We start from the raw sequence: 24368 nt of genomic DNA on the forward strand, positions 1-24368 counted from the left end.
TAGAATGGATAGCTGGAGGGGCCGGGGAGCACGATGTTGTAGGTTGCTCGACCCGGTGTCCGTGATGTTACTGTGTCTGCAGCTCTGACGGGGAACCCGATGGTGGCAGGGGCTCTACCCGGAGCGATGGCTTGGTGACGTCCGCCGGAGGGGAGAGACGGAGGCTCCAATCTGCTGCCGGCTGAGATGGAGAGCCGTGGGCAGTAGTGGTTGATGGGAAATGTAGTCGGCTGGCTTGTAGTTTGAGCTCAAGTGAGCAGCGTGAGTCGGCTCCAAGATAGCGTGTGGCTGTGATCACAAACAGTGGGAGGTTTCTGCTGTAAAGCGGAAGTAGGCGTCAACGCGTTTCGTACCCTTGGAAATGGGAACTTTCTCAAGACAAAAGTCTTGAGAAAGTTCCCATTTCCAAGGGTACGAAACGCGTTGACGCCTACTTCCGCTTTACAGCAGAAACCTCCCACTGTTTGTGATCACAGCCACACGCTATCTTGGAGCCGACTCACGCTGCTCACTTGAGCTCAAACTACAAGCCAGCCGACTACATTTCCCATCAACCACTACTGCCCACGGCTCTCCATCTCAGCCGGCAGCAGATTGGAGCCTCCGTCTCTCCCCTCCGGCGGACGTCACCAAGCCATCGCTCCGGGTAGAGCCCCTGCCACCATCGGGTTCCCCGTCAGAGCTGCAGACACAGTAACATCACGGACACCGGGTCGAGCAACCTACAACATCGTGCTCCCCGGCCCCTCCAGCTATCCATTCTAAGGAGGGTGAGCATATGGTCCTGGACATTAGTGCGTTCCCCGAATACCATCCATCTGCGTTACACGCGCTAAAAAGGGTACTGCGCTATTGTCATCTGTGCATATTCTATCTGCCTGCTTCCATCGTTACTGGCTTGTGTCCCCCGCAACCTTCCCCCCTTCTCCCCTTGCTATTTAACAGCTGAACTCTGCTAAATTAACAAGACTGGCTATAATTCTGCTATCAGGCATTTATTTTATGATCCAAGTGGAGAGTGTTTTCTGCTATACATTTCTCTATTGAGCATGCTTTATTGTATCTGTTTTTAAATATATCTGTATGAATTTATATATCTTTATTTATATTCTTTTTATATAAAATTTGTTACATTACTATTGAGTGTCTCCGGTTGTCCTTTTGTTCAGCAAAAAGCTCATAGGCTCAGCAGCGCAGGTGTAATCAATTTCTTGTCCTATTAACCCTTAGTGAGATTTAGCACTCTCACTTACACCTTGCAGCAGCCATCCTTATATACGGTTTTGATTATATCATCTTTTTTGGTTAAGCCCTTTTGCTTATCTAAAACAGCGCCAGGATCTGTGAACTTGAGGGGCTCTTCTTGGGTCCTCTTACGCTCACAAAAATCCCAATTTTTCAAACCAAGCCTATAACTTCACAGTTAGGAGCTGAGTGGCCGGTGATAAAAACTAGACACTGTGGGCCAGATACTCTAAAGCTGGCCATACATCAGAAAGATCGATCTTAAGATCGATTGTGCTCATGATTGTGTACAATTTCCCTTGAAATCCCCGGCAGTCCTTGGTGGTTTTTGGACACACAATCTACACACAATCGATCATACAATCAATCATACAATCCATCTACTGCATGATTGTGTACACAATCTGCATACAATCCATCTTACAATCAGTCATACAATCCATCTGCTGATTGATTGTATGATTATGTACATAAGATGTGCACACAATCTGCATACAATCCATCTTACAATCAGTTGAGATTGTATGATTGGGTACAATATCTTTCTGATGTATGGCCACCTTAAGCTTCAAAAGTGATAAAATGGAGAGTGATAAACAGCCAGCCAATCAGCTCCTACCTGCCATGCCACAGACTGTGTTTGAAAAATGTCAGACAGGAGCTGATTGGCTGGCTGTTTATCACTCTCAATTTTTTTTTTTTAAACAACTGTTTATTATATCAAGGCATCATTTCAAAACATACAATATTGCTGTGCATTTGAACATTCACTTGAGTACATGCATCACATTTCGTTTAGTACAATCTAGGCATATTAAATACATAGGTTCATTGACGTTTCAGTAATTATCCAATTTTTTTTCCCATATGATAAGAGAAGGGAGAGAAAGGATATCATCTTATTCTAGTGCCAGCGGGGGATCATTTACCAACAATTGCTCCTCATACCAACGAGTATTTTTAAAACACTGGTAAAGTGTTTGTTTAGTGGACATGGGCAGCGTTTCCATGTAGCTATTCCATGTTGCAAAAAACTTTTTTGTTCGAGACTCTTTTTGGAGGGAAGCCTCCAACCAGTCCATATGGAATATGAAAAATAATTTGTCCTTAAACATCGCCAGGGTTGGAAATGAGGTTTGGATCCACATCTGGAGGATGGCTTTGCGGGCCGCCGAGGAAATAGCAAGTAGTAGCTTTTTAATGGATCTAGGCGCTCTAGTTTCCTCGGGTAGGATACCGAAGATGGCCCATTCTGGGGTAAGCGGAGTATAGTTTACCAGGTGTTCAGTGGCATAGTCACGGACCTCTGTCCAGAATTTTTTAATTATTGGGCATGCCCAGAAACAGTGAAATAGGTCCGCATTGGGATCCGCACATCTAACACATTTTGGAGAGTCTAGGATCTGCATCTGGTATCCCCGTGAAGGGGAAATATATGATCTATGAAAGATGTTTAAGTACATCTCCGAGAATTTGGCCATCGGAAATATCGAGATTGATGTCTGTAAAGTTTTCAGCAATGTGTCAACGGTAAGTGCAGGGAAATGTTCTGTCCATTGATTTAGGCCAGTGCGTTGTGAGGTGTAATCTATCAGTTTGTGGAGAAATTTATAGTAGGTAGAGATCGCTTTCTTGGACAAGAAGGGGGCCAGGAGAACATTGTCAAGGTCATTATTCCAGTCACTCTCCGGGATGAGTTTAGATAGTTTGTCAGCATATGACTGTGCTTGTATGAAGTTTAGATTCAGAGTGGTTATTATAGGGTAATCTTTAGAGGCATCCCGGAATGTGAGTGGTTTGTGGGTTTGAGGATCTATCAACTGACCCACTCTGGACAAGCCTGCGTTTCTCCAGTTTGTAAATATAGGCGAGGCATTTCCATCCTGGAATTGTGGGTTTCGTAAAAACGTCAAGTGTATGGAGTGATTTGGGTTCAGATGGTAAGTATGTCTCAAAGTCAACCATAGTTTCCGCACTGACATTAATAAGGGATTTAAATGTACCTCCTGTGGGATGTCTTTGTCCTCCAAATGTAGGAAATTTGTCAGGGAGATACGTGGTAGGAAGCTTTGTTCTAAATTGGTGTTTGCATATGTATTATTTGTGAGCAGCCAGTCCTTAAGATATCTAAATACCGCTGCTTGATTATATATTTTGATGTCAGGGAAATTTATGCCACCATTCCATCTAGGTTGCATCAGTTTGATCATTCCAATTCTAGCTCTTCCACCCCCCCAAATGAAGGTCCGAAACAGTTTTGTAATTGTAAGAACATCTGAGTTAGTGAGTAGAAGGGGCAGGACCTGGAGCTGATATAAGAGTTTTGGGAAGTAAATCATGCGCAGGAGGTTAGCTCTTCCCAAGTAGGATAGTTGGAGATGATTCATTCTATTAAGATCACTAGTGAGGTTTCTAATAGTCTTACTAATATTAGAGGCATATAGGTTTTGAATATTTTTAGGGAGGGTTATGCCCAAGTAGGTTAGACATCCCTTAGCCCATTTCATGGGAAGCCGCGAGGCCCATTTCAAATATAAGATTTCGGATTTTTCCCAGTTGATTTGAAACCCAGACAATTTTCCTGCTCTACTGAGAAGATCCAAAAGGGGTCGTAGTGAAGATTTGGGGTTTGCATCACTCTCAATTTTATCACTTTTGAAGCTTAGAGAATCTGGCCATGTATCACTTCACCGAGCTTAATAAATCTGCCCCCTACTAACAAAAACAACTCTTTAAAGCAGTAGCAGTGTTTGCTCTACGTGGAGAGATTTATAACGGCTGTTTTAGGAAATGTATGATGTATAGATTGTTTTATATATCTAGAGTGTAATTGATATTGGCCAATATTGGGCATTATTCTGATCGGAGCGGCCAAACGTGCGTACGTTCGCTAGCCGTACGCGGCCGTTGGGGTTAAGTCCACCCACAAATCAGCCGCTTACGTACGGGCAGAAATACCGTAGAAGGGGAGTGGCGTACAAATGAGCGTACGGCAACGTACGCGGACGGCCCAGCCCTTGCACTCTGACAACAGGCGTACAACTGAGCGTACGGCGCCGTGTACGGCCGTCTTTCCTCCGTCTCCCCACCGACTTCTTGCGGAGATCTGAGCGTACGCCAGTTTGCACGGACGGGTCCCTATTGTTTTCAATGGAAAACTCAGCTTATGTCAACGCTCGTGAGAGTGAGCGTACGTCCGTGCACGCTGGCATACCCTTCACATATATGGACCTGCAAATCTTGCCTCTCAACTACTAATCTGACAATTGATTAATTAATCTATTTGTTATTCACTTATTGTTTTCTATTAACTCAATTGTCTACCTTAATAAAGACCTAATAAAACTACATTTGAACCCTCATTACATGTATATTTGTTATGTTCTAATGTGGCATTTTAATCACTATCTATGTGTCCCCATATTGCTGTTACTTTTAAATCAAGTTATGTTGGTGTTTCTGTATATGTACTAAATTATGTACGTAATTACTTTGTCCAAAATGTGTAACATGTATACCTACCCTGATGTTATGTGTGATGTTTTAATCGAACAACATTAAACATTCATGCATTTTCACTATGTGTTATTTTACTCAAAAACACACACATTCACACATCAATCATTACCCCTCACCTCAAATTACAAGTATAACTTACAGTACACATCTGTATGTACCTACCCTTACACGCCCTCTAACATATTTATTAGTAAAAACACAGGCAATTTCGAACTGTAATCAAACTTTTATTTTATACCAAAAAAAAAAGGGGGGGGGATAAATAAAAAATTAAAGGCGGGCCTCCAGAAGCCCCAAAAGGAGCTGGAGGTAGACAAGGGTCAGCATTATTTCCCTCATTATTGCTGTCACCTCCTCCTGCTGCTGTTCAGTGTCTGTAATGAAGGGATAAAACAAAAAATTAATATATAACATACACAAATGTTTGTTGTATTTGTACATAATAAAAAGTTCAGAGTTATGTGTGAAGGCCACATACATTTAGAAACTACATTGAAGATGGGTCTGCTGTAAACACAGTACTAAAAAAAAATATGTTAACACACACATACTGTACATAGTAAATAACATTAATTCAATTACTCCTTCATCAATGAATGTATGCTGTATCCCAATTGGTACTTTGGTTTTGGGGGACTCTCCTCTAACCTCACAATTAGCCTGTGCTATTTAAGGGTTATGACATTGTTGTGGCTTAAGCACTCCTTACTATTTTAAATTTAGGACATTGCTGTACAAATTATAGGCCTACAGCTATGTTTGTAAAGCATGCATCCGCATGGCCTCACACACTATTACCAAAACAATCTCTACATTTAAGTTGCACCAGTGGCAGATTAAGCCTTTGGGGGGCCCGGGGTACTTTAGAGCGGGGGGCCCCCTTGCACTTGTCATTACTGGCCGCACACTGCATGGGCGAATATTATACTGTCAAAACATAGAGTAAAGGCAGAATAAACTTGGTCAATGGTTACCTGCAGGGGATATATATATATATAGACAGGGGGTTGGCGGCACTCGGAATAATAATAGACACCATATATATATATATACACACACCACATGAAAAGCCTGTGTTTGTCCCTCTGCCCCTTACTCTTGAGGTCTCCTAGTGCTGCCTCTGATTAAAAACCCTCCTATGACTAAGCTGCTGCTGCTGTTCTCCATGGACCTGAGAAGCATGTAATGAGCTCCACCAATCAGAGCTCAGCTCAAACTTCTCAGCCTCTGTCCTCTGGTGCAAAGTGTCATGGGACTTAGTCAACTCCCAGAAATGCACTGCACACTTGTGCAATCAGTGTGCCTTGCCTCCCGATGCTCAGCACCATAAATCATTGTCACATTGGCAGATAGGTGAAGCTGCAGCACTACCCCACCCATGCACAAAACATTTAGCTAAAAAAGAAAAAAAACAACTTACACATTTTTTTGGTCAAAAATACATGACAACCACAGGGGGCCCCTAGCTAGAGGGGGGCCCAGGGGCACTGACCCCTTGTGCCTCCATTATAATCCGGCCCTGTGTTGCACATCATGCTGGGAACTGGAGTTACCCAACACCTGGAGCCACATAACTACCACACCACTAATGTCGGATATCTCATTGGATGTACTGTTATGTCAATTATTCAAGGGGTGAGGCATGGCCACACTCAAAAAAACCACCAAGGGGACCCTTGTTCCTGGAGAAGGACAGGACACACCTCATGGTCGCCCTGCAGTGATATGTTGCAACTAATGTTGATGTTGGATACACATATGTGGTTGTTGTGATTGTTGATGTGTAGAAATGTGTAGGTAAACATTAGACAAATTATTTACTTACGGCTACTTGAGCCATCCTGGTCACCGCTGGTTGGCTGTGCGGTGGTTGGGGGGGTCTGGAGCAACGAGAATGATGGTCCCGGAGTCTGGACCACGGTAGTGGCTGTTACTGGGGAGTGGAGAGGTTTGGGGGTGGGTGGTGGAGAGGTATAGGGGGGTTGGAAATGGGGTGGGGAGGGGGGGGGGGTGGGGGTTGGGGAGGTGGTGGGGGTGGGGGTTGTGGAGGGGGAAGGGGATGGGGAAATTGTGTGGGTCCAAACAGCACCCTGTGTCTCTTCTTCTTCTTCCTCCTCCTCTTCTTCCTCCTCCTCCTCTTTCTTCTCCTCCTCTTCCTCTTCCTCCTCCTCCTCTTCCTCTTCCTCCTCCTCCTCTTTCTTCTCCTCCTCTTCCTCTTCCTCCTCCTCCTCTTCCTCCTCCTCCTCCTCTTCCTCCTCCTCCTCTTCCTCTTCCTCTTCCTCCTCCTCTGGCTGCTCCGGGGCTGCCTGGTCCCGGCGTGCCTGCTCCCGGGCTTCTCTGGTGGCTCTTGCCCGTGCTGCAATGTTCATGTTGATGGCATAGAAATCGAAGATTGGGATTCATAAAAAAGGGGGAAAGAAAAATTCACATTAGTCATGCTCATAACCTTCCAAATGGTCATTGCTGTGATATTTCAGACATTTATCATGCTAACTATTTGATATCCTACACCAAAAAACTGAGCAACTACTTAAACCCCCCCTATACCCCCCATATACACCCATATACACCCATATACACCCCCCTATACCCCCCATATACACCCCATATACACCCCCCTATACCCCCCATATACACCCATATACACCCCATATACACCCCATATACACCCATATACACCCCCATATACACCCCATATACACCCATATACACCCATATACACCCCATATACACCCCCATATACCCCCATATACACCCATATACACCCCATATACACCCCCATATACCCCCCATATACACCCATATACACCCCCATATACACCCCATATACACCCATATACACCCCCATACTCAGCAACCTATTTTTAAAAAGTACACACAACATTGCTAAAAAACGCAGACATACTAGTAATCAAAACTTACATCGGGCAATATGGCGGCGAAGGCTGCACAGTAGAACGGGCTGCCGCCAGCGCAGGTCTGACCAGCGCCGCTCAACCTGCCCCAGGCTTCTGCGGACGCCGGTCGTGGAAAATATCAGGCGGCGGGCAGCATTATACGCCCGCCGCTTGTCCGCATTCGAAACATATGGGCCCCTGGGCCCCAGGTGACGGTCCATGACGTGGACCAGGGCCAACAGCTCAGGGGTCGAGAATGGCCTAGCTCTGTTTGCTGTCATGGTGGCAATGGCGCAGTTATTAATTGCAGGTACATATATCACTTTTGGTGCTTGCTGATTGGTTGAAAAAATTGTTTGTTTGGTATTAACTTTATTAATCCCTCTTACATTAACAAACTGGATGCGAATAGAAACTTACGCGGACCGTTCCGATATACACACCACAACCAACAGCATGCATTCAATGTATAGAGAGGAACTGTATATATACAGTGTGCGGAAAATAATACACGCACCCCCGTCTACTCATAACTACGCTGCTTAAAGGGGGCTCAATACACCGATTGCCATGAAGAGAAAAGTACTGTATATATAGTATGCGGAAATTAATACACGCAACCGTCTACTTATAACTACGCTGCTTAAAGGGGGCACGATACACCGATATGCATGGAGAGGAGTACTGTATATACAGTAGGCGGAAAATAATACATGCAACCCTCTACTTATAGCTACGCTGCCTAAAGGGCCACAATGCAACATGTTGCTGTATGACAATTTCATACACATTACATATGTAAGGAAAGCATTATATCGTGATGTTTTGAAATGTGACTCACAAAGCATACACGAACTCCAACAGATACCAGCTGACAACACTCGTCATTGGAATGACAGGTGCCCACATTTCACAATGTAGCACAATGCTCCACAACCTGTGTATGTGCATATACAGGTGTTTGATCAGGTGCGTTGAGACCTGCGTAATTTAAGCGGGAATTATCGGCGGGAAATATCGGCGTAAATTTGCATCTATATTGCGTGGAAAAATATACGCCCCCTTGTTCATGGCGGGAAATTAACATATAAATATTCAGTCAGATGCAGGCCACAATTGCTGCAAACATGTCTGACTCTGACGATTCAGCAGCAGAGGACGCTCTGCAGAGAGCACAAGCAGAATCCCTGCTTGAAGCATTACAGAAGAGGGAACAGGAGCGGAGAAGGAGGGCCCAAGAGAGGAGTAGCCTGCAAGATCAAGCGGGCCCCTCAGTAACAGGCCCTGGTGAACCTCCACCAGCTCCACAAGGGCCAAGCAACCAGCCAGAACAAGAGGTTGCATCTCTCCAAACAGGTGTGACCCAGCAGGTGCATGGTGAGAGAACTGGGGCCACCAGAAAACGTGCTGCAACATCGAGGGTGAGGACTGAGCAGGATACCACCACCAGAAAGAGAAACCCTGCATTTGTAGAGGCCGAAATGCGAATTCTAGTGCCCAGGGCACGCAAATGGATTGAGTTGGCAACCAGGAAGCCGGGTGCCAGTGCAAGGAGAAACCTTTGGGAGAAGATCACAGAGGAAGTGAACCAGGTGTCACCAGTGGTCAGAACTTGGGACGCGGTGAAGAAAAGGTTAGTGTGTTTGTCAGGGCAATTTTTCAGCAGTCTCCAGCAGGAACTGAGGCCCTTATTCTAGTTCACTCTTTCTGGCCAAATATTTCTTAGATGGACCAAACCATGTGCACTGCAGGTGAGGCAGGTGTTACTTGTGCAGAGATAATCAGATTTGGGTGGGGTTTTACACCTGCCTCACCTGCAGTGCACATGGTTTTGTCCATCTAAGAAATATTTGGGCAGAAAGAGTGAACTAGAATAAGGGCCTCAGTTCCTGCTGGAGACTGCTGAAAAATTGCCCTGGTCTTTGTCCCCCTGATAATGTCATATGTGTGTACATATGTTACATGTATGTTTTGAGACTAATAGAAAGGTGTGTTTGTAGATAGTGCTACACTTCAATGTCACATGTGAACACAACCATGTCTAATAACCCACATTGATATATGAAACATGCACCATTGGTGTGATGTAAGGTTATGGGCACAGTTCTGCTCATGTGAAGTATGTGATGGGACAAGAGAAAGTGTGTTTTTGAAAGAGTTGTTGTAACATGTTCCATATGATGCTACTGAAACAAGAATGAGCAAACTGTGCACATGTAGCTGGTGAAAAACTACACATCCCAGTATGCCATTCCATAGTTAAATTACTCCATAATAACCACATTGTCAAGCTATGGTGAAATGTGTAGTTTCACACCAGGTGGAGGTGCCTAATTTGGCCATGGATGATGTCATTTCTGCATAGTGATGTATGTATGTGCATTTAGTGGCCTAATGAATGAGATGAGACACTGAAATGCCTCCTAATTGAGACATGAATGTGTGTGTGGGACACATATGGCAAAAAAACATAAGATCACCCACACTAGCAAATGTCACGTAGCTAGGGGTACCACATAGACCCTTTAATTCCGGACACATATTTATTACACAGGTTCTGTGGCTGGCTGACTTCAAGACTCCACTTCACCTAATTTTAAACTGCCACAGAACCTGTGTAAGTAACATGTGTCCGGAATTAAAGGGACTAGGTGGTAACCCTACACGTAGCACAGTGGTGCACATATCTCATGGTGATATTTGTATTTTTAAACTTGTAGGTGGACTGACTTCAAAAGTGCACTGAAGAAGAAGATGACTGACCGGTACAACCACAGCATGTCCACCGGGAGAGGTCCTATGCCTGACCATTTGGAGTATACCCCCCTGGAGCTGGACTCCTGTGACGTGATCGATGTGGCCGAGGTCAGGGGGATCTCCAATATGGACAGTGAGCTCCCGGCGGAGGTCTTTGCTGCTGCTTTTGATGGTAAGTCACAGTAATGCATTGTATTTAGAAAGATATTTTTGATTGCGTATGTGATGGTGACATTGTTTTCAATTCTTATCCTAGAAGAAGCAGAAACACAGTATGTACCGGCAGCATCTTCCTCTGCAGAGCCACAGGTGGAGCAAGTGGTCCAGCCTCCACCAACACGTCGCCCCGAGCCCCAGCCACAGGAAACATGGACTGAGAGCCTGTTGGTGACGCTGTACAGGATCGAGCAGCAAGGGGTGGATGCTGCGATCCGTCAGCAGCAGGTGGCGGATTTTCTGGCGGAGTGGAAGGCCACAAACCAGGTGCAGGTTGAGGCCTTGAACCGCATTAATGAAACTCTGGCGGCTGGCATGCTAAGCATTGGCCAACACCTCAGCCGCCAGAATGAACTTCTTGCGGAGCAGCTGTCCACCGCCAGGTCCCTAAAGGACAATCCCCCATCTGCTGCCCCACCCCAAGCTGCTCCCCAACCTTCCACCTCGGCTGACCCTCCTGTGTCGACTAGGGGAAGACGCCGAAAGCCAGCTGAGCCAAAGGCCCCTGTCCCCAAGGCCCCATCTAAAAGGGGCAAAAAAGGGCCCAAATGAGACCTGGTTCACTTCCTCTGTGGTTGGAGGCCAAAGGTTTAAATTGCACTGGACATCCGCTTCCTGAGTTGGCCATCGATCCATTTGCGTGCCATGGGCATGAAAGTTCGTATTTTGACCTCTACAAATGCAGGATATTTTTTTTTGGTGGTGTGTATCTTGCTTAGTATTCACCCTGGTTGTTGCAGTACGTATTCTGGTGTCCCCATTTCTTTCACCATTGCATTTGCAGGGTAACACATGTTTGGAGATATGCAACCTCTTGTTCTGGCTGTTTTATTATTTGTGTGTCTATTTTATTTGTTTATTTGATTTCTCACATTAAAGTGTCAAGCTGTGATGCTGAACAGCAAATACATTTATTTTACAAATTAAATCTAAATTGTGGTATGTGTAATTTCTTGTGTGAAACAAATACTAGATTTATGTGTACTTACTGACCAGGGTATTTTTGAACATTTGTTGAAGTGTGGTCGAAGTTTCCCATGTGTAACCCTCTCCATGGCCATTCCCATGTTCCTATCCAACTTTTCCCTGCTAATTAGTTTGTGTCAGCACATGTGCAGAGCAACTTAATAGGTGAGAAAGCAGTTTGTGTGCAGGTGAGGTAGCTCCTACAGTAGTAGGTAAAAGCAGGTCCAGAACAATGCTTTCCTCATGGAGTGGGTGAGGCAGACAAACAAGGGTGAAAAGGTACATTTGTGTAGGAATGCATATGTGTCCTCCCTAAAAAAAGATGTGTGAATGGGCCAAACATGATAAATTAGCTTGTGAACAAACATGCCTAACTTTTTAAATATATATGATTTGACAGTGTCATAAGCAGATGTAGGAATCCTTTGTTAGAGAAATGAGAGTGCAATAATGTGATTGGTGGCATCTTACATCCAGAGTGTAGTCAAATCCAAATCATAGCAGATGAGATAGTGGTACAGGTCATTATTTTGGGTACTATACAAAGATTGTGTGGAAAATAGTGGTCATGGGCTTCAAACATTGCTGAAACATCCTTTGTAGGTGTTAGATGTGGTTTATGTTATTGTATCCTAAATACAAAACCTATGTTAGTATTAGAGTGAACACGTTGACACATGTCGACTTGTGTAGATTGAGTGTGCTACTGCGTAAAGTCTATGAAAGCACGTAGTGAATGTGTCTGTTTAGCAAATACCTACCTTAGCGTATAAAAAGATTCTTACCTTAAATTAAACAAACCTTTAAATGTGGAGAAGTATAAAAACATAAGCTTCCAATGTGTTTGCGTGCTGTGTGTGTGGCTTGCAGGTAGTGAAATCATGCTTTGGACTTAATAGACTGCAGCATTGCTTATTACATTCAGGTGTATGTGTTTGAGTAGTAATCAGCGTAAATTAGCCAACTCAGGCGCACGCTGGCATGCGGTATCTGTAGGGGTGGTTTGAGCTGGCGGTTGGCGGCCGCCTGTTTGGTGTCCGAAATGAACGGTGCCTTAGTCGATCGTGCGGTAGTAGCACCGCTCATTTTTTGTGCACACCCCCGTGTACGCCCATATTTACGCCCATTTTCCCTCATTATTTCGGCCGCTCCCATCAACACGCCCCTATGCCGCCCCATTACCCGTACGCTCGCGTACAGGTTTTTTCGCACGTTGAGACACCGGCCGTAAGCGTTGTGGAGTGTTCGCGCCGGCGCATTAGCGTATCTGCACATGCGCAGATCATGAAAAACCCCGGGACGTACGCGTACGGCCCGGCCGCTCCAACCAGAATAAGGCCCATTGTGTGTTTAATGTGATTTTATGTATATTTTAAACTAAGTAAAGTAGTTTAATATTCCAACCAGCACCACACAGTACTGCCCTAGTTAATGTTATGACCCATAGCTGTGCCCAAGTTAATGATATGATCCATAGCATTGCCCTAGCTAAAGTTGTGCACAGAGAAGGCTTCTAGTTAATGCAATGTCCCACTATAGTACCATAGTTAATATTATGCCCCCATAGCAGTACCCAAGTTAATGATATATCCCGTAGAATTGCCCTAGTTAATTTTATGCTCAGAGTAATGCCCGAGTTAATGTTATACCCAGAGTAGTGCCGCACAGGGCTGCCATCAGAAATTGTGGGGCCCGGGACTGACAAAATCCCGGGCCTCACACCACCCTCCCCTCTCAGGTGTATTAAAATTATACCTTTAGATAGAGGCCCAGTCAGGATGGTGGCAGCGGCTTCAGCTCCTCAGGCTCGCCCTCCTCCTCCATCTGGCACGAGTGGTTTGATGTCATTGCGCGGTGGGGGCTTACAGTGCGGGCGCCCAGCATTCCTGCTGCTGATGCACTGCTTGTGTATGTACCCGGGCAGCGGGCAGCCCTGATGATCCAGCCGGGCCTGGGGACTGTGTATGTGCGGTAGGCGGCGGGCAGTGGAGGACCCACGGCCCACCACTGTGTAATTGGGGATGGCAGCCAGCTGACATGCGGGCGAGGGCAGCTGCAGTGAACGGGGGTGCTGGCGGGCCGCTGCCCAGGCCCTACCCTCTGTCAGAGCGGCCGTGGCTGGGACAGTTGTACCCATAGCACCCCCTGTCGGCGGCCCTGGTGCTGCAGTTAATCATATGTTCCATAGCAGTTCCCTAGAGTAGTTAATTTTATCCACTATAGTAGTGTCCTAGTTAATATTATCCCGCACAATAGTATCCTAGTTAATATTTTTTCCCATAGTAGTGCCCTAGTTAATGTTATGTATCACTGTAGTACCATAGGTAATATGTCTCATAGTAGTGCCCTAGTTAATGATATTCCCCATAGTAATGCCCTAGTAAATGTTATCCTTCAAAGTAAAACCCTAAAGTATTCCCCCACAGTAAAGCCTTAGTTAATGTCATTCCCCACAATAGTACCCAAGTTAATACTATTCCACACAGTGCTGCCTTACTTAATGTTATGCCCCACAGTAGTGCACTAGTTTAGTTATACCCCATAATAGTTTCCTAGTTAATGTTATGCCACATTGTAGTGTCCTAGTTAAATATGTCCATTAGAAGTGCCCTAATTAATGTTATGCCCCATAGTAGTGCCCCAGCTAATAGAGAAAAGCCCTAAATAATGTTTTTCCAAACAATAGTACCCAAGTTAATGTAATTCCCCACAGTACTGCCCTATGTTGACCATTATTAGTGCCCTTGTTAATTATAATCTCCATATCTGTGCCCTGGTTAATGTTATCCCACAACGAAATGCCCTATTTAATGTTATTCCTCACAATAGTACCCTTGTTAATGTTATTCCCCACAGTAGTTCCCTAGATAATGATATTCCCAGTAGAAGTGCGTTAGTTAATATTATGCCCGACAATAGTGCCCTAGGTAATGTCATGTCACATACTAGTGCCAGATTTAATGTCATGAATCATTTTTGTACCATAGTTAATGTTATGCCCCATTGCAATACTTTAGTCAGTGATATGCCCCATAGCAGTGCCCAATTTGCCCCATAGTGTTGCCCTAGCTAATTTATGCCCATGTGACTTGCAAAGGATGCAGACAAACATCTGACTTAATATCAGCCCTTATCTCCTTATAAGCTCTTTTAACACCATTGGTTTTTGATGATTATACTCATTCTCTCAGTTATTTAGTAATCTTCCAGTTAAGTAAATGGTAGTGCACATCCACAAACAGTTTGAAATACATTACTTTACTTTAGTTAGGAGCATTACTTAAAATTGGCTTTGAAAGAAGTCTCCAAGGAAGTTATATTTTAGAAATAGGTTATGTTTGATCTGCTGTCCACATCACAAGGGCAGCATGGATGGTGTAATGGTTAGCATGACTGTCCCACAACACTGAGGTCATGGGTTTGATTCCCACCATAACCCTAACTGCACGGAATTTGTATATTCTTCCCATGCTTATGTGGGTTTACTCCTGTTTCCTCCCACGATCCAAAAATACACCTGTAACCCTAGAATGAATGTTGGTGCGTGTGCATGTGGTAGGGAATATAGATTGTAAACTCCACTGATGTGAATGTCAAAAAAGTTTTTTTTTAAATTGCTGTGGAATATGTGTGCGCTATATAAATAACAGGGAATAAATGAATAATAATAAATCACTAAGATACAGAAGAAGCTATGAAGAAGAATCGGTAAAAATAAGGATTAAACACTTCACAAATCTGACATGAATTCAAACAGAAGAAACATTACCATATTCTGCATACCTGTGTTAGCTTCACCATCAGTCAGCAGGATAATTATTGAAACGCTTCTCTCAGGAACCGTTTTAGATTCACGTGCTTTATTTAGCAGCTGGACAGCCTTCAGTAGGGGATCATTAATGTTGGTTGCTAGAATAAAACAATATGGGGGAAATTTACTAAGATCGGATTACTTTGCATCAGAGAACAAATAGACGGAGGAATATACAGTAAGGAACAGATAAAGATAAATTGGAAGAACAAGCACCTTTTATTCAGGCTATGCAACCAATAACCTACTGTCTGCCATACAGTCCCGCATTTTACGGGACTGTACCACCATCCCACCGGCAAGCCCCAGTCTCCCAGTTGCTCGGAGGTAGCTGGGTGGAGCACTCTCACAGAGCAGTGAGTGAATAGATGCCATGAGCATGTGCACTGTACGCAGGGCCACCGACAGAGGGGTGCTATGGGTACAACTGTCCCGGCCCAGCCACTCTGACAGAGGGTAGGGCCTGGGCAGCAGCCCACCAGCACACCCATTCACTACAACCGCCACCATCCTGACTTGGCCCCTATCTAAAGGTATCATTTTAATACACCGGGGAGGGGCGGGTGGGGCCTGGGATTTTGGCAGTCCCGGGCCCCACAATTTCTGATGGCAGCCCTGATTGCATTTTCTCAGTGTGATGAAGGCTTTGGGGAAGCCCAGCTCAGTCTCAAAGAGTGCTGGGGATAGTGGTGTCCGGTACCAATCTGACACCCAGTGCGGTAGAGGAGGGTCCATGTGCATACCATAGGCGTGCACTGAAAAAGGGATGTGGATTTACGGGAAGGCTTGTGGTTTAGCAGCTATAAGTGAAGCGCTGCCAGATCAAACACATATACAGTACCACATATATATTTGGGAATAAATCAGTTTTAATTTTTTACAATAAAAAATATATTCAGAAACACAATAAAAAAACAGTACTTGTTTCCTAGCACGGCGCCAATGATTTTAATTGTATCCATCTTGTCCTAAAAATCGCGTTGAACACATCGCATGCAACCAAATCGCATGCGATGCGATCGACCCGATTTTTACATTGGAACAATGTAAAAATGGGTATACAATAAAAAATCGGGTATAGTGGGCCATTTAACATTGTTCCCTATGTAAAATCGGGTCCATCGCATTGGTCTCATTGTATGCCATTATAATGGCATACAATGGACCCGATTTTACATAGGAATTTAACATTGAGTACAATGCATTCAAAGTTAAATCGCCTCGGTCGCATCGCATGCCATTATAATGGCATGCGATGGACCCGATTTTCTAATTGTCGGGAAAGGCTAAAAATAGCCCAAAATCGTGTCGGTCGGGTCCCATCGCATACCTTAGCTTAAGGTATGCGATGGCCCACGATGGGCGCCGTGCTAGGAAGCAAGTATCAAAAAACATACATAATAATCAACATCATACTGTATATATGCCTCTTGTGAGGCAATATATATTCTTATTTGTAGCAAGAAAGAAATGGCCACTAAGGAGAAAAACCCTTTTCCTAAAAAATAGCACAGTTGTATTGCAGTCCTGTATTACTACTCAGACAGTAGTAATAATTACCCAAATGTTGGTAAAATAGTATTTCAGTTCTAATCAGTGCCCTAATGAACATGGTATTGATGTCATTTGAATTAGGAGTATCCCATTAGCATTCAGTGTATCATACCCTCCAACATGGCCCATTCCATTAGGTACAAAATGCTCTATTTCTGTACTTCCTTGCCAGCAGCAGTTGCAGAGGTGGGGCTGCAGCACAGTCCAATATATTAAAAGGGGAGCCACCCCTAATGCCACCCCAAACATCACTGTCCTGGACTGGCAGTTGATGTGACCCCCCTCTTTAAATGTTGGTCTGTGCTGGAGTCCAACCTCTGTAACTGTCACTGGCAGGGAAGTCCAGGAACAAAGCATTTTGTACTAATGGAATGGGTCATTTTGGAGGGTATGGTATATTACCATATGGACTGTCAGTTCTTTCAATCATGCAGTCATCCATGGTCCATGTTGGGTCTCTCCTTAGTATATGCTCTGCCCTCGTGGTACACTATGAAATGAGGGTCTCCCTCAGCTCATAACACGTTTCTCCACCTTAAAATGTAGTCAGTGCTTTCCTCAGATGAGCTTGAATGTCTGCACAGTTCCACTTTTATAGAGGCATTTCTCACCTGGTCCGCGCATGCACGCTGGGCCAGGTTTTGATTCAAGCCTCATTTCATTTACGGCCTTTTCTGACCTCAGTGGCCATTTTTTGTATGCTATCCAAGCCTCCTTTTGAAATTGGAAACTTTCAGAGTAATCCAGCGGGTGCCCGCATTCCGCAAGGCATTCCAATATTCACGTTAGAAGAAATCAGGTTTAATCTTAGTTAAGATTTAAGCTGCCCATACACGCTGCTTTATGGGCGTGCTTTTTGTGCTGTATTAGCACGGATCGTATTGCATTGCATGTGCATCCGTTGTGCATGCAATGTGATGAAACCTAAGTACAAAAAGTATGTGCTTGCACAACGGATGCACATGCAATGCAATGCAATGTGATCCGTGCTAGTACAGCACAAAAAAGCACGCCCATAAAGCAGCGTATATGGGCTGCTTAACCCTGATTTCTTCTAACATGAATATTGGAGTACCGTGCCGTTACTGTTTGTATCAATTCCTTACACGGAAACCCAGTCAGCAATCATTCAAGTGGCTGTGCCGGACACACATTGCAAGTATATATATTTATTTTATAACCAATCTATTCACCATCAACCCATTCTATATATCGATATATATCTACACATGACTAGACCCATCATTACCACTTACTGCATTATAATTTAGTAGGTATATATTTTCATAATTATTAATATTTCAAATACCTATCAAGGTGTATATATATATATATATATATATATATATGCTCATAAGTTTACATACCCTAGCAGAATTTGTGATTTTCTGGCCATTTGTCTCATAGAATATGAATGATAACTCACAATCTTTTCTTTCACTCATGGTTAGTGGTTGGGTGAAGCCATTTACTGTCACACAACTGTGTTTACTTTTTTTTTTAAATCATAATGACAACAGAAACTACCCAAATAACCCTGATCAAAAGTTTACATACCCTGGAGATTTGGGCCTCATGCACACAAGTTGACACAAACGGGTTTGAATGGCTACTAAAGGTAACCATTCTCACCTGTGATCTGTTTGCTTGTAATCAATGTGTGTGTGTATAAAAGGTCAGTGAGATCATGGTCTCCTGAAAGACCCTTGCATCTTTCATCCAGTGCTGCACTGACGTGTCTGGATTCTGAGTCATGGGAGAAGCAAAAGAATTGTCAAAGGTTCTGCGGGAAAAGGTAATTGAACTGTATAAAACAGGAAAGGGATATAAAAAGATATCCAAGCAATTGAGAATGCCAATCAGCAGTGTTCAAACTCTAATTAAGAAGTGGAAAATTAGGGATTCTGTGGAAACAAAATCACGTTCAGGTAGACCAACAAAAATTTCAGCCACAACTGCCAGGAAAATTGTTAAGGATACAAAGAAAAATCCGCAAATAACTTTAGCTGAAATACAGGACTCACTGAAAATTATGTAGATTAGGGTATCATCAGCATAAAGGTGGCAATGGAAGCCGTAGGAGCTGATGAGGGTGCCCAGAGAGGTGGTGCAGAGGGAGAAGAGGAGAGGGCCAAGGACTGACCCTTGGGGAACACCGACTATAGTATAAACCTAACCAACTGGTCAGTCTGCGGCATTCTCTATTGCTGCATTAGTAGATGGTGTCTCCATAACCCCCTTTAGCTCGCTTCAATGCTAAGTTAATATCCCAGACATGGAACTATTCTCTTATAACCGAATTGTTCATTGGATCAAGAGTGCTATAAGAGCATCAGGTCCAATATTGCTCCCCTCCCAGAACATATTAACAAAACTAGTTATGAGTAATTCTAAGGTTTCGATAAGCTTCTGGTATTCTGGGCTGCAAGCTGCTACCTCAGAGGTGAGATCCTCTATACAAACAAAATGGGAAGAGAGCTCCCTCTCCCAACAATAATGGGAAAAAATCTATCTTGCATCACATAAGATATCTAAATGCAGCAATCACATAGAAATGCATTTTAAACTCATACATAGCCTATACCAGGGCTGGGCAATTGCGGCCCTCCAGATGTTGATTAATTACACATCCCAGGATGCTTTGCATTAGTTTTGCTATGTGGCCATGCTGAAACTGATGCAAGGCATGCTGGGATGTGTAGTTCATTAACATCTGGAGGGCCGCAATTGCCCAGCCCTGGCCTATACTTTACCCCTAAACTGCATAGAATCTGGCCCTCAATCTCCAACCTATGCTGGAGAGATTATAACGAGATAGGAGACACCTTCCACATTTTCTGGGCCTGCCCGAAAATAAGACCACTCTAGAGGGGAGTCTTCGAGCTTGCCTCAAAGATCCTGGGGGTTTTGGTCCAAGAGTCCCCTATGCCGGCATTACTTCATGTCTATCCATCAGATATTCCCCACCTCAAATGTTATGTATTAGGCCACCTCTTCATAGCCACACGGGCCGCAATAACCCAGGATTGGGAAAAATCCCCCCCCCCCCCTCCTCTGTAAAATTATCAGGAAAATTCATCATTCATTCCAAATGGAAACGATTGGCCTACCCCCTTCCATTAAACCTTCTCCTACATTGGGGTCATGGTCTTGCTGGCAGGATTATATAACCTCAACTGAGGGGGCAAACCTATTAGTTGATATGGCCTAAGTTACTGGAGAACTCTCTTAGTATAGTATTACTTATTATAAACTTCATTTTTGTTGATTGTGATATTCTTATTACCTATTACACTTATTGTTATTTTTCTTGTATATCGATGTATGTTGGATTGTACCCATTTCCCCCCTCCCCCTCTCCCCGTCTTCATTCTGTACCCTTCTCCTCTTCCGTGTTTAACGGAACAAAACCTTTAATAAAAACTATTTTGGAAAAAAAAAACTCGAGGAAATATATGGATATAAGTATAAACCTACATAGATCTAGAGATCCAGACATAGATAAATGTGTATGAACAAGTGTATATTCACTTTGAAGAATCCAGAAGGGGGCAGCGGTTCACCTACTGTAGTTCAATTATGAATATATAGGGGCTAAATATAAAAATAAAATTAAAAATTAAAACACATATATATGAGAGATGATCGGGTCCGGATCGCCGGTATTCGACAGATCCGAATATGGTGAACGGGAGTTCCCGCCTGAATTCCGGACCGAAAAAGAGGCAAAACGTCATCACCGTGCTGTCGGATTCTCGTGGGATCTGGATTCTATATAAGACGCACGCGCCCCCCGCCATCTTTACTCCAGCATAGGAGAGGGAAGAGGGTGGTTGTGCTCTGTGCTGTGTGCTGTGCTATAATAATAATATATTATTTTGCTGCTGCTCACTCGATTAGGGTCTGCAGGGGCTGCTGTACACAAGTCCAGTGTACAGGGGCTGCAGTGGCCAGTGTACAAGGGGCTGTAAAGGTTCTGTGTTCAGTGTGACAGGGCTTGTGTCCAGTGTGACAGGGCCTGTGTCCAGTGTGACAGGGCCTGTGTACAGTGTGACAGGGTCTGTGTCCAGTGTACAGGGTTTGTGTCCAGTGTACAGGGGTTGTGTCCAGTGTACAGGGGCTGTGTACAGGGGATGTGTCCAGTGTACAGGGGCTGTGTACAGGGGATGTGTCCAGTGTACAGGGGCTGTGTCCAGTGTACAGGGGCTGTGTCATGTGTACAGGGGCTGTGTCCAGTGTACGGTTGCTGTGTACAGGGGTTGTGTCCAGTGTGACAGGGCCTGTGTCCAGTGTGACAGGGGCTGTGTCCAGTGTACAGGGGTTGTGTCCAGTGTACAGGGGCTGTGTCCAGTGTACAGGGGCTGTGTACAGGGGCTGTGTCCAGTGTACAGGGGCTGTGTACAGGGGTTGTGTCAAGTGTGACAGGGCCTGTGTCCAGTGTGACAGGGGCTGTGTCTAGTGTACAGGGGTTGTGTCCAGTGTACAGGGGCTGTGTACAGGGGTTGTGTCCAGTGTACAGGGGCTGTGTACGGGGGAAGTGTACAGGGGTTGTGTCCAGTGTCCAGGGGCAGTGTCCAGTGTGACGGCTGTGTCCAGTGTACAGGAGCTGTGTCCAGAGGCTGTGTCCAGAGGCTGTGTCCATTGTCCAGGGGCTGTGTCCAGGGGCTGTGTCCAGGGTGACGGGCTGTGTCCAGTGTCCAGGGGCAGTGTCCAGGGGCTGTGTCCAGGGGCAGTGTCCAGTGTCCAAGGGGCTGTGTCCAGTGTCCAATGGGCTGTGTCCAGTGTGACAGGCTGTGTCCAGTGTAAAGTAAGAAAAATAAATACAAGTAATAAATAAAATAAAAACACATTTTTGGAGGATGATAGAGGAGGAAATAGTGGGAGATCAGCAACCTGATAGAAGTGCTGAAGCTTCTACCACCAGTCATGACAAGGCCGATACCTCTTTGTATTTTTTGCTCTTTGGAGCATTTCTCTTTTTTTGGGGTAGTTTATTAAACTGCCACCCTGTCTGCCCCTGGAGTGCCGCTCTGCTTCCAAGATGTGCCAGGTTGGAAGTGTAAGGTCCACATGTATGTGATGCCCTCTGCTGTCGCTTAGCTTAGTCATCCAGCTACCTCGGTATAACCTTTTGGCCCAACTACAGTAAATGAAAACAATTCTGTGAGCTGTGAAGTGATCAAAATTGACTAGAAATGAGTGGAAACTAATGTTATTGAGGTTAATAATACTTTAGGGGCAAAAACTGGCCTAAATTCTGTTATTTTAGCAATTTTTTTGCATTTTTCCAAATAAATCCAGATCCAAAACCAAAACCCGCAAGGGTGGTTTTGCCAAAACCAATCCAGATCCAAAACACGAAGGGAGATCCAAAACCAAAACCAAAACCTGAAAAAGTGGCCGCCGCACATCTCTAATATATATAAGGCTACGTATGCAGATGGAAAATTCAATGTATTTATCTATTCGTACATATACAAAGAAGCAAGAGGGATAGGTGGAAATTATGACAAATATTTATAATGATAAAGATGAGGATTCAGCATTAATGTATTTATCAGATATTATTTAATTCAATACATTCATTTAACCCTGCTGGGTGTAATGTGTTCAAAGCAAATGTCCAATAAGCCTCTTTTTTACAGAGTTGTTTGTACCTATCACCTCCCCTCGGAGTTGTAACAATAATTTCGGTACTTGTGAGTTATCCGGGCGCCCGATTTCAAAATCGGGTCGGATCGGGACATCGCATCGCATGCGACCATCGGATGCGATGCGATGCGATGCGATGCGATTACCCGATTTTTCCATAGGAATCAATGTTAAAATGGACTGAGTCCATTTTAACATGGAATTCAGTGGGAAAAAGGGGTCCTTTTCATACCCCTACTATCCAAGTGGGCATGGAGTTGGATATAAACCTGTGGCGAGCGTAGCGAGCCACCGAGCCACGGAATACCGAGCCGAGACACGGAATACCGAGCCGAGACACGGAATACCGTCCCCTCGCCACGCTTCGGGCTCGGTGGCTCGCTACGCTCGCCACAGGTTTATATCCAACTCCATGCCCACTTGGATAGTAGGGGTATGAAAAGGACCCCTTTTTCCATAGGAATCATTTTAACATTGATTCCTATGGAAAAATCGGGTCATCGCATCCGATGGTCGCATGCGATGCGATGCGATGCGATATCGCATCGCATCGCATCTGATTGTATGCCTTAACTTAAGGCATACAATCAAAAAATCGGGCGCCCGGATAACTCACAAGTACCATAATTTCTATACCTTGGATGGTTAAGCTGTCAATATTACCTTGATGTTTAAATTTAATAGTCGTGGGAGACTGTGGGCAGTAGTCAATGAGAAAAATTCGCCGTGTTTTATGGCGAATTTGTGCTTTTTTTCGCGATAAACTGAGAATTTTGGTCTCAAAAAGTGAACCACCCTATTCAATGTGATATTTTCGCAGTCTTTCTAAGTGATTTTCGCCTTGTCTCTCCATGTAGCAATTCTCCATCTTTTCATGGAGAAGTGGAATGTGAACTTTTAAAATAAAAGTTTAAAAAAGTGTAAAAAAATCAGGAATTTTATTCTGTGAAGGTGCATGCTATTTTTATTCATGTGCTTATAGCACATGAATATATATTTAATAAAAAAAAATATTATTATTTTTTTTTACACATAACAGCCAGCAGGGGGCCAGAGCCGAGAGCCGCTCATTAGATATTCATATATTCACTGCACCCGATCATTACATATGCACGATCGGGAGCAGTGAATATACCCGGTCCCCTGCTGGCTCTGGGGGGGGGGGGGGGGGCAGCTTGTGGTGCCTGGGTCACGGGGAGCCCTCCTCCCCTCCACATACATTCTGGGGCAGGCATGGAGACTTCAATCTCCCTGCCTGCCACCGCCCCACGGCTCCGCTGCAGGGGTTAAGATTCGCCACGAGGGGCAAAGAGCCCCTGCGACATTGAATAGTGTCTAAATACCCGTGACGGAGAATCTCCAAACATGGAGAATTTCCGTAAAAACACGGCGAGTGCATGGCGAGAGAAAAAAAACTCTCGCCATGCAAGGAGAAAATTCTCATTGAATACTGCCCTCTGTGTTGTTATACCTTAAGTATATTTCTTCTGTGCTCCAAAAACCTGACATTCAGTGAGTGGGTTGTACGGCCTACATATTGGACACCGCATACACAAGAAATCAAATAAATGACATACAGTAAGTGGAAGTGCAATTAATAAAATTCTTGATAGTATGCGATGTACCTATAGCAGGAGAAGAAAAATGTGTACTATTTTTTATGAATTGACAAGTGATACATTTATGTTTCTGACATTTAAAACACCCTTTCTTATTCAACCCCTGATTAGTGTTCTCTAAAGTTGACAAGA

The 24368-nt window shown here is 44.3% G+C and overlaps 1 protein-coding gene across 3 annotated transcripts in view; it reads right to left on the bottom strand.

Moving 5' to 3' along the window:
- LOC146026058 (inter-alpha-trypsin inhibitor heavy chain H3-like) overlaps nt 1–24368 on the bottom strand; it is a 117458-nt gene that overhangs the window by 57217 nt on the left and 35873 nt on the right. For all 3 annotated transcript variants that reach the window (XM_083156401.1, XM_083156402.1, XM_083156400.1), the window contains exon 10: nt 15384–15509. In XM_083156401.1, the coding sequence (XP_083012527.1) occupies nt 15384–15509 (126 nt within the window). The remainder of the gene's footprint in view (nt 1–15383; nt 15510–24368) is intronic.

This window comes from Crinia signifera, chromosome 8 (assembly GCF_055691185.1).
Source record: "Crinia signifera chromosome 8, ASM5569118v1, whole genome shotgun sequence".
NCBI classification, from domain to species: Eukaryota; Metazoa; Chordata; class Amphibia; order Anura; family Myobatrachidae; genus Crinia; species Crinia signifera.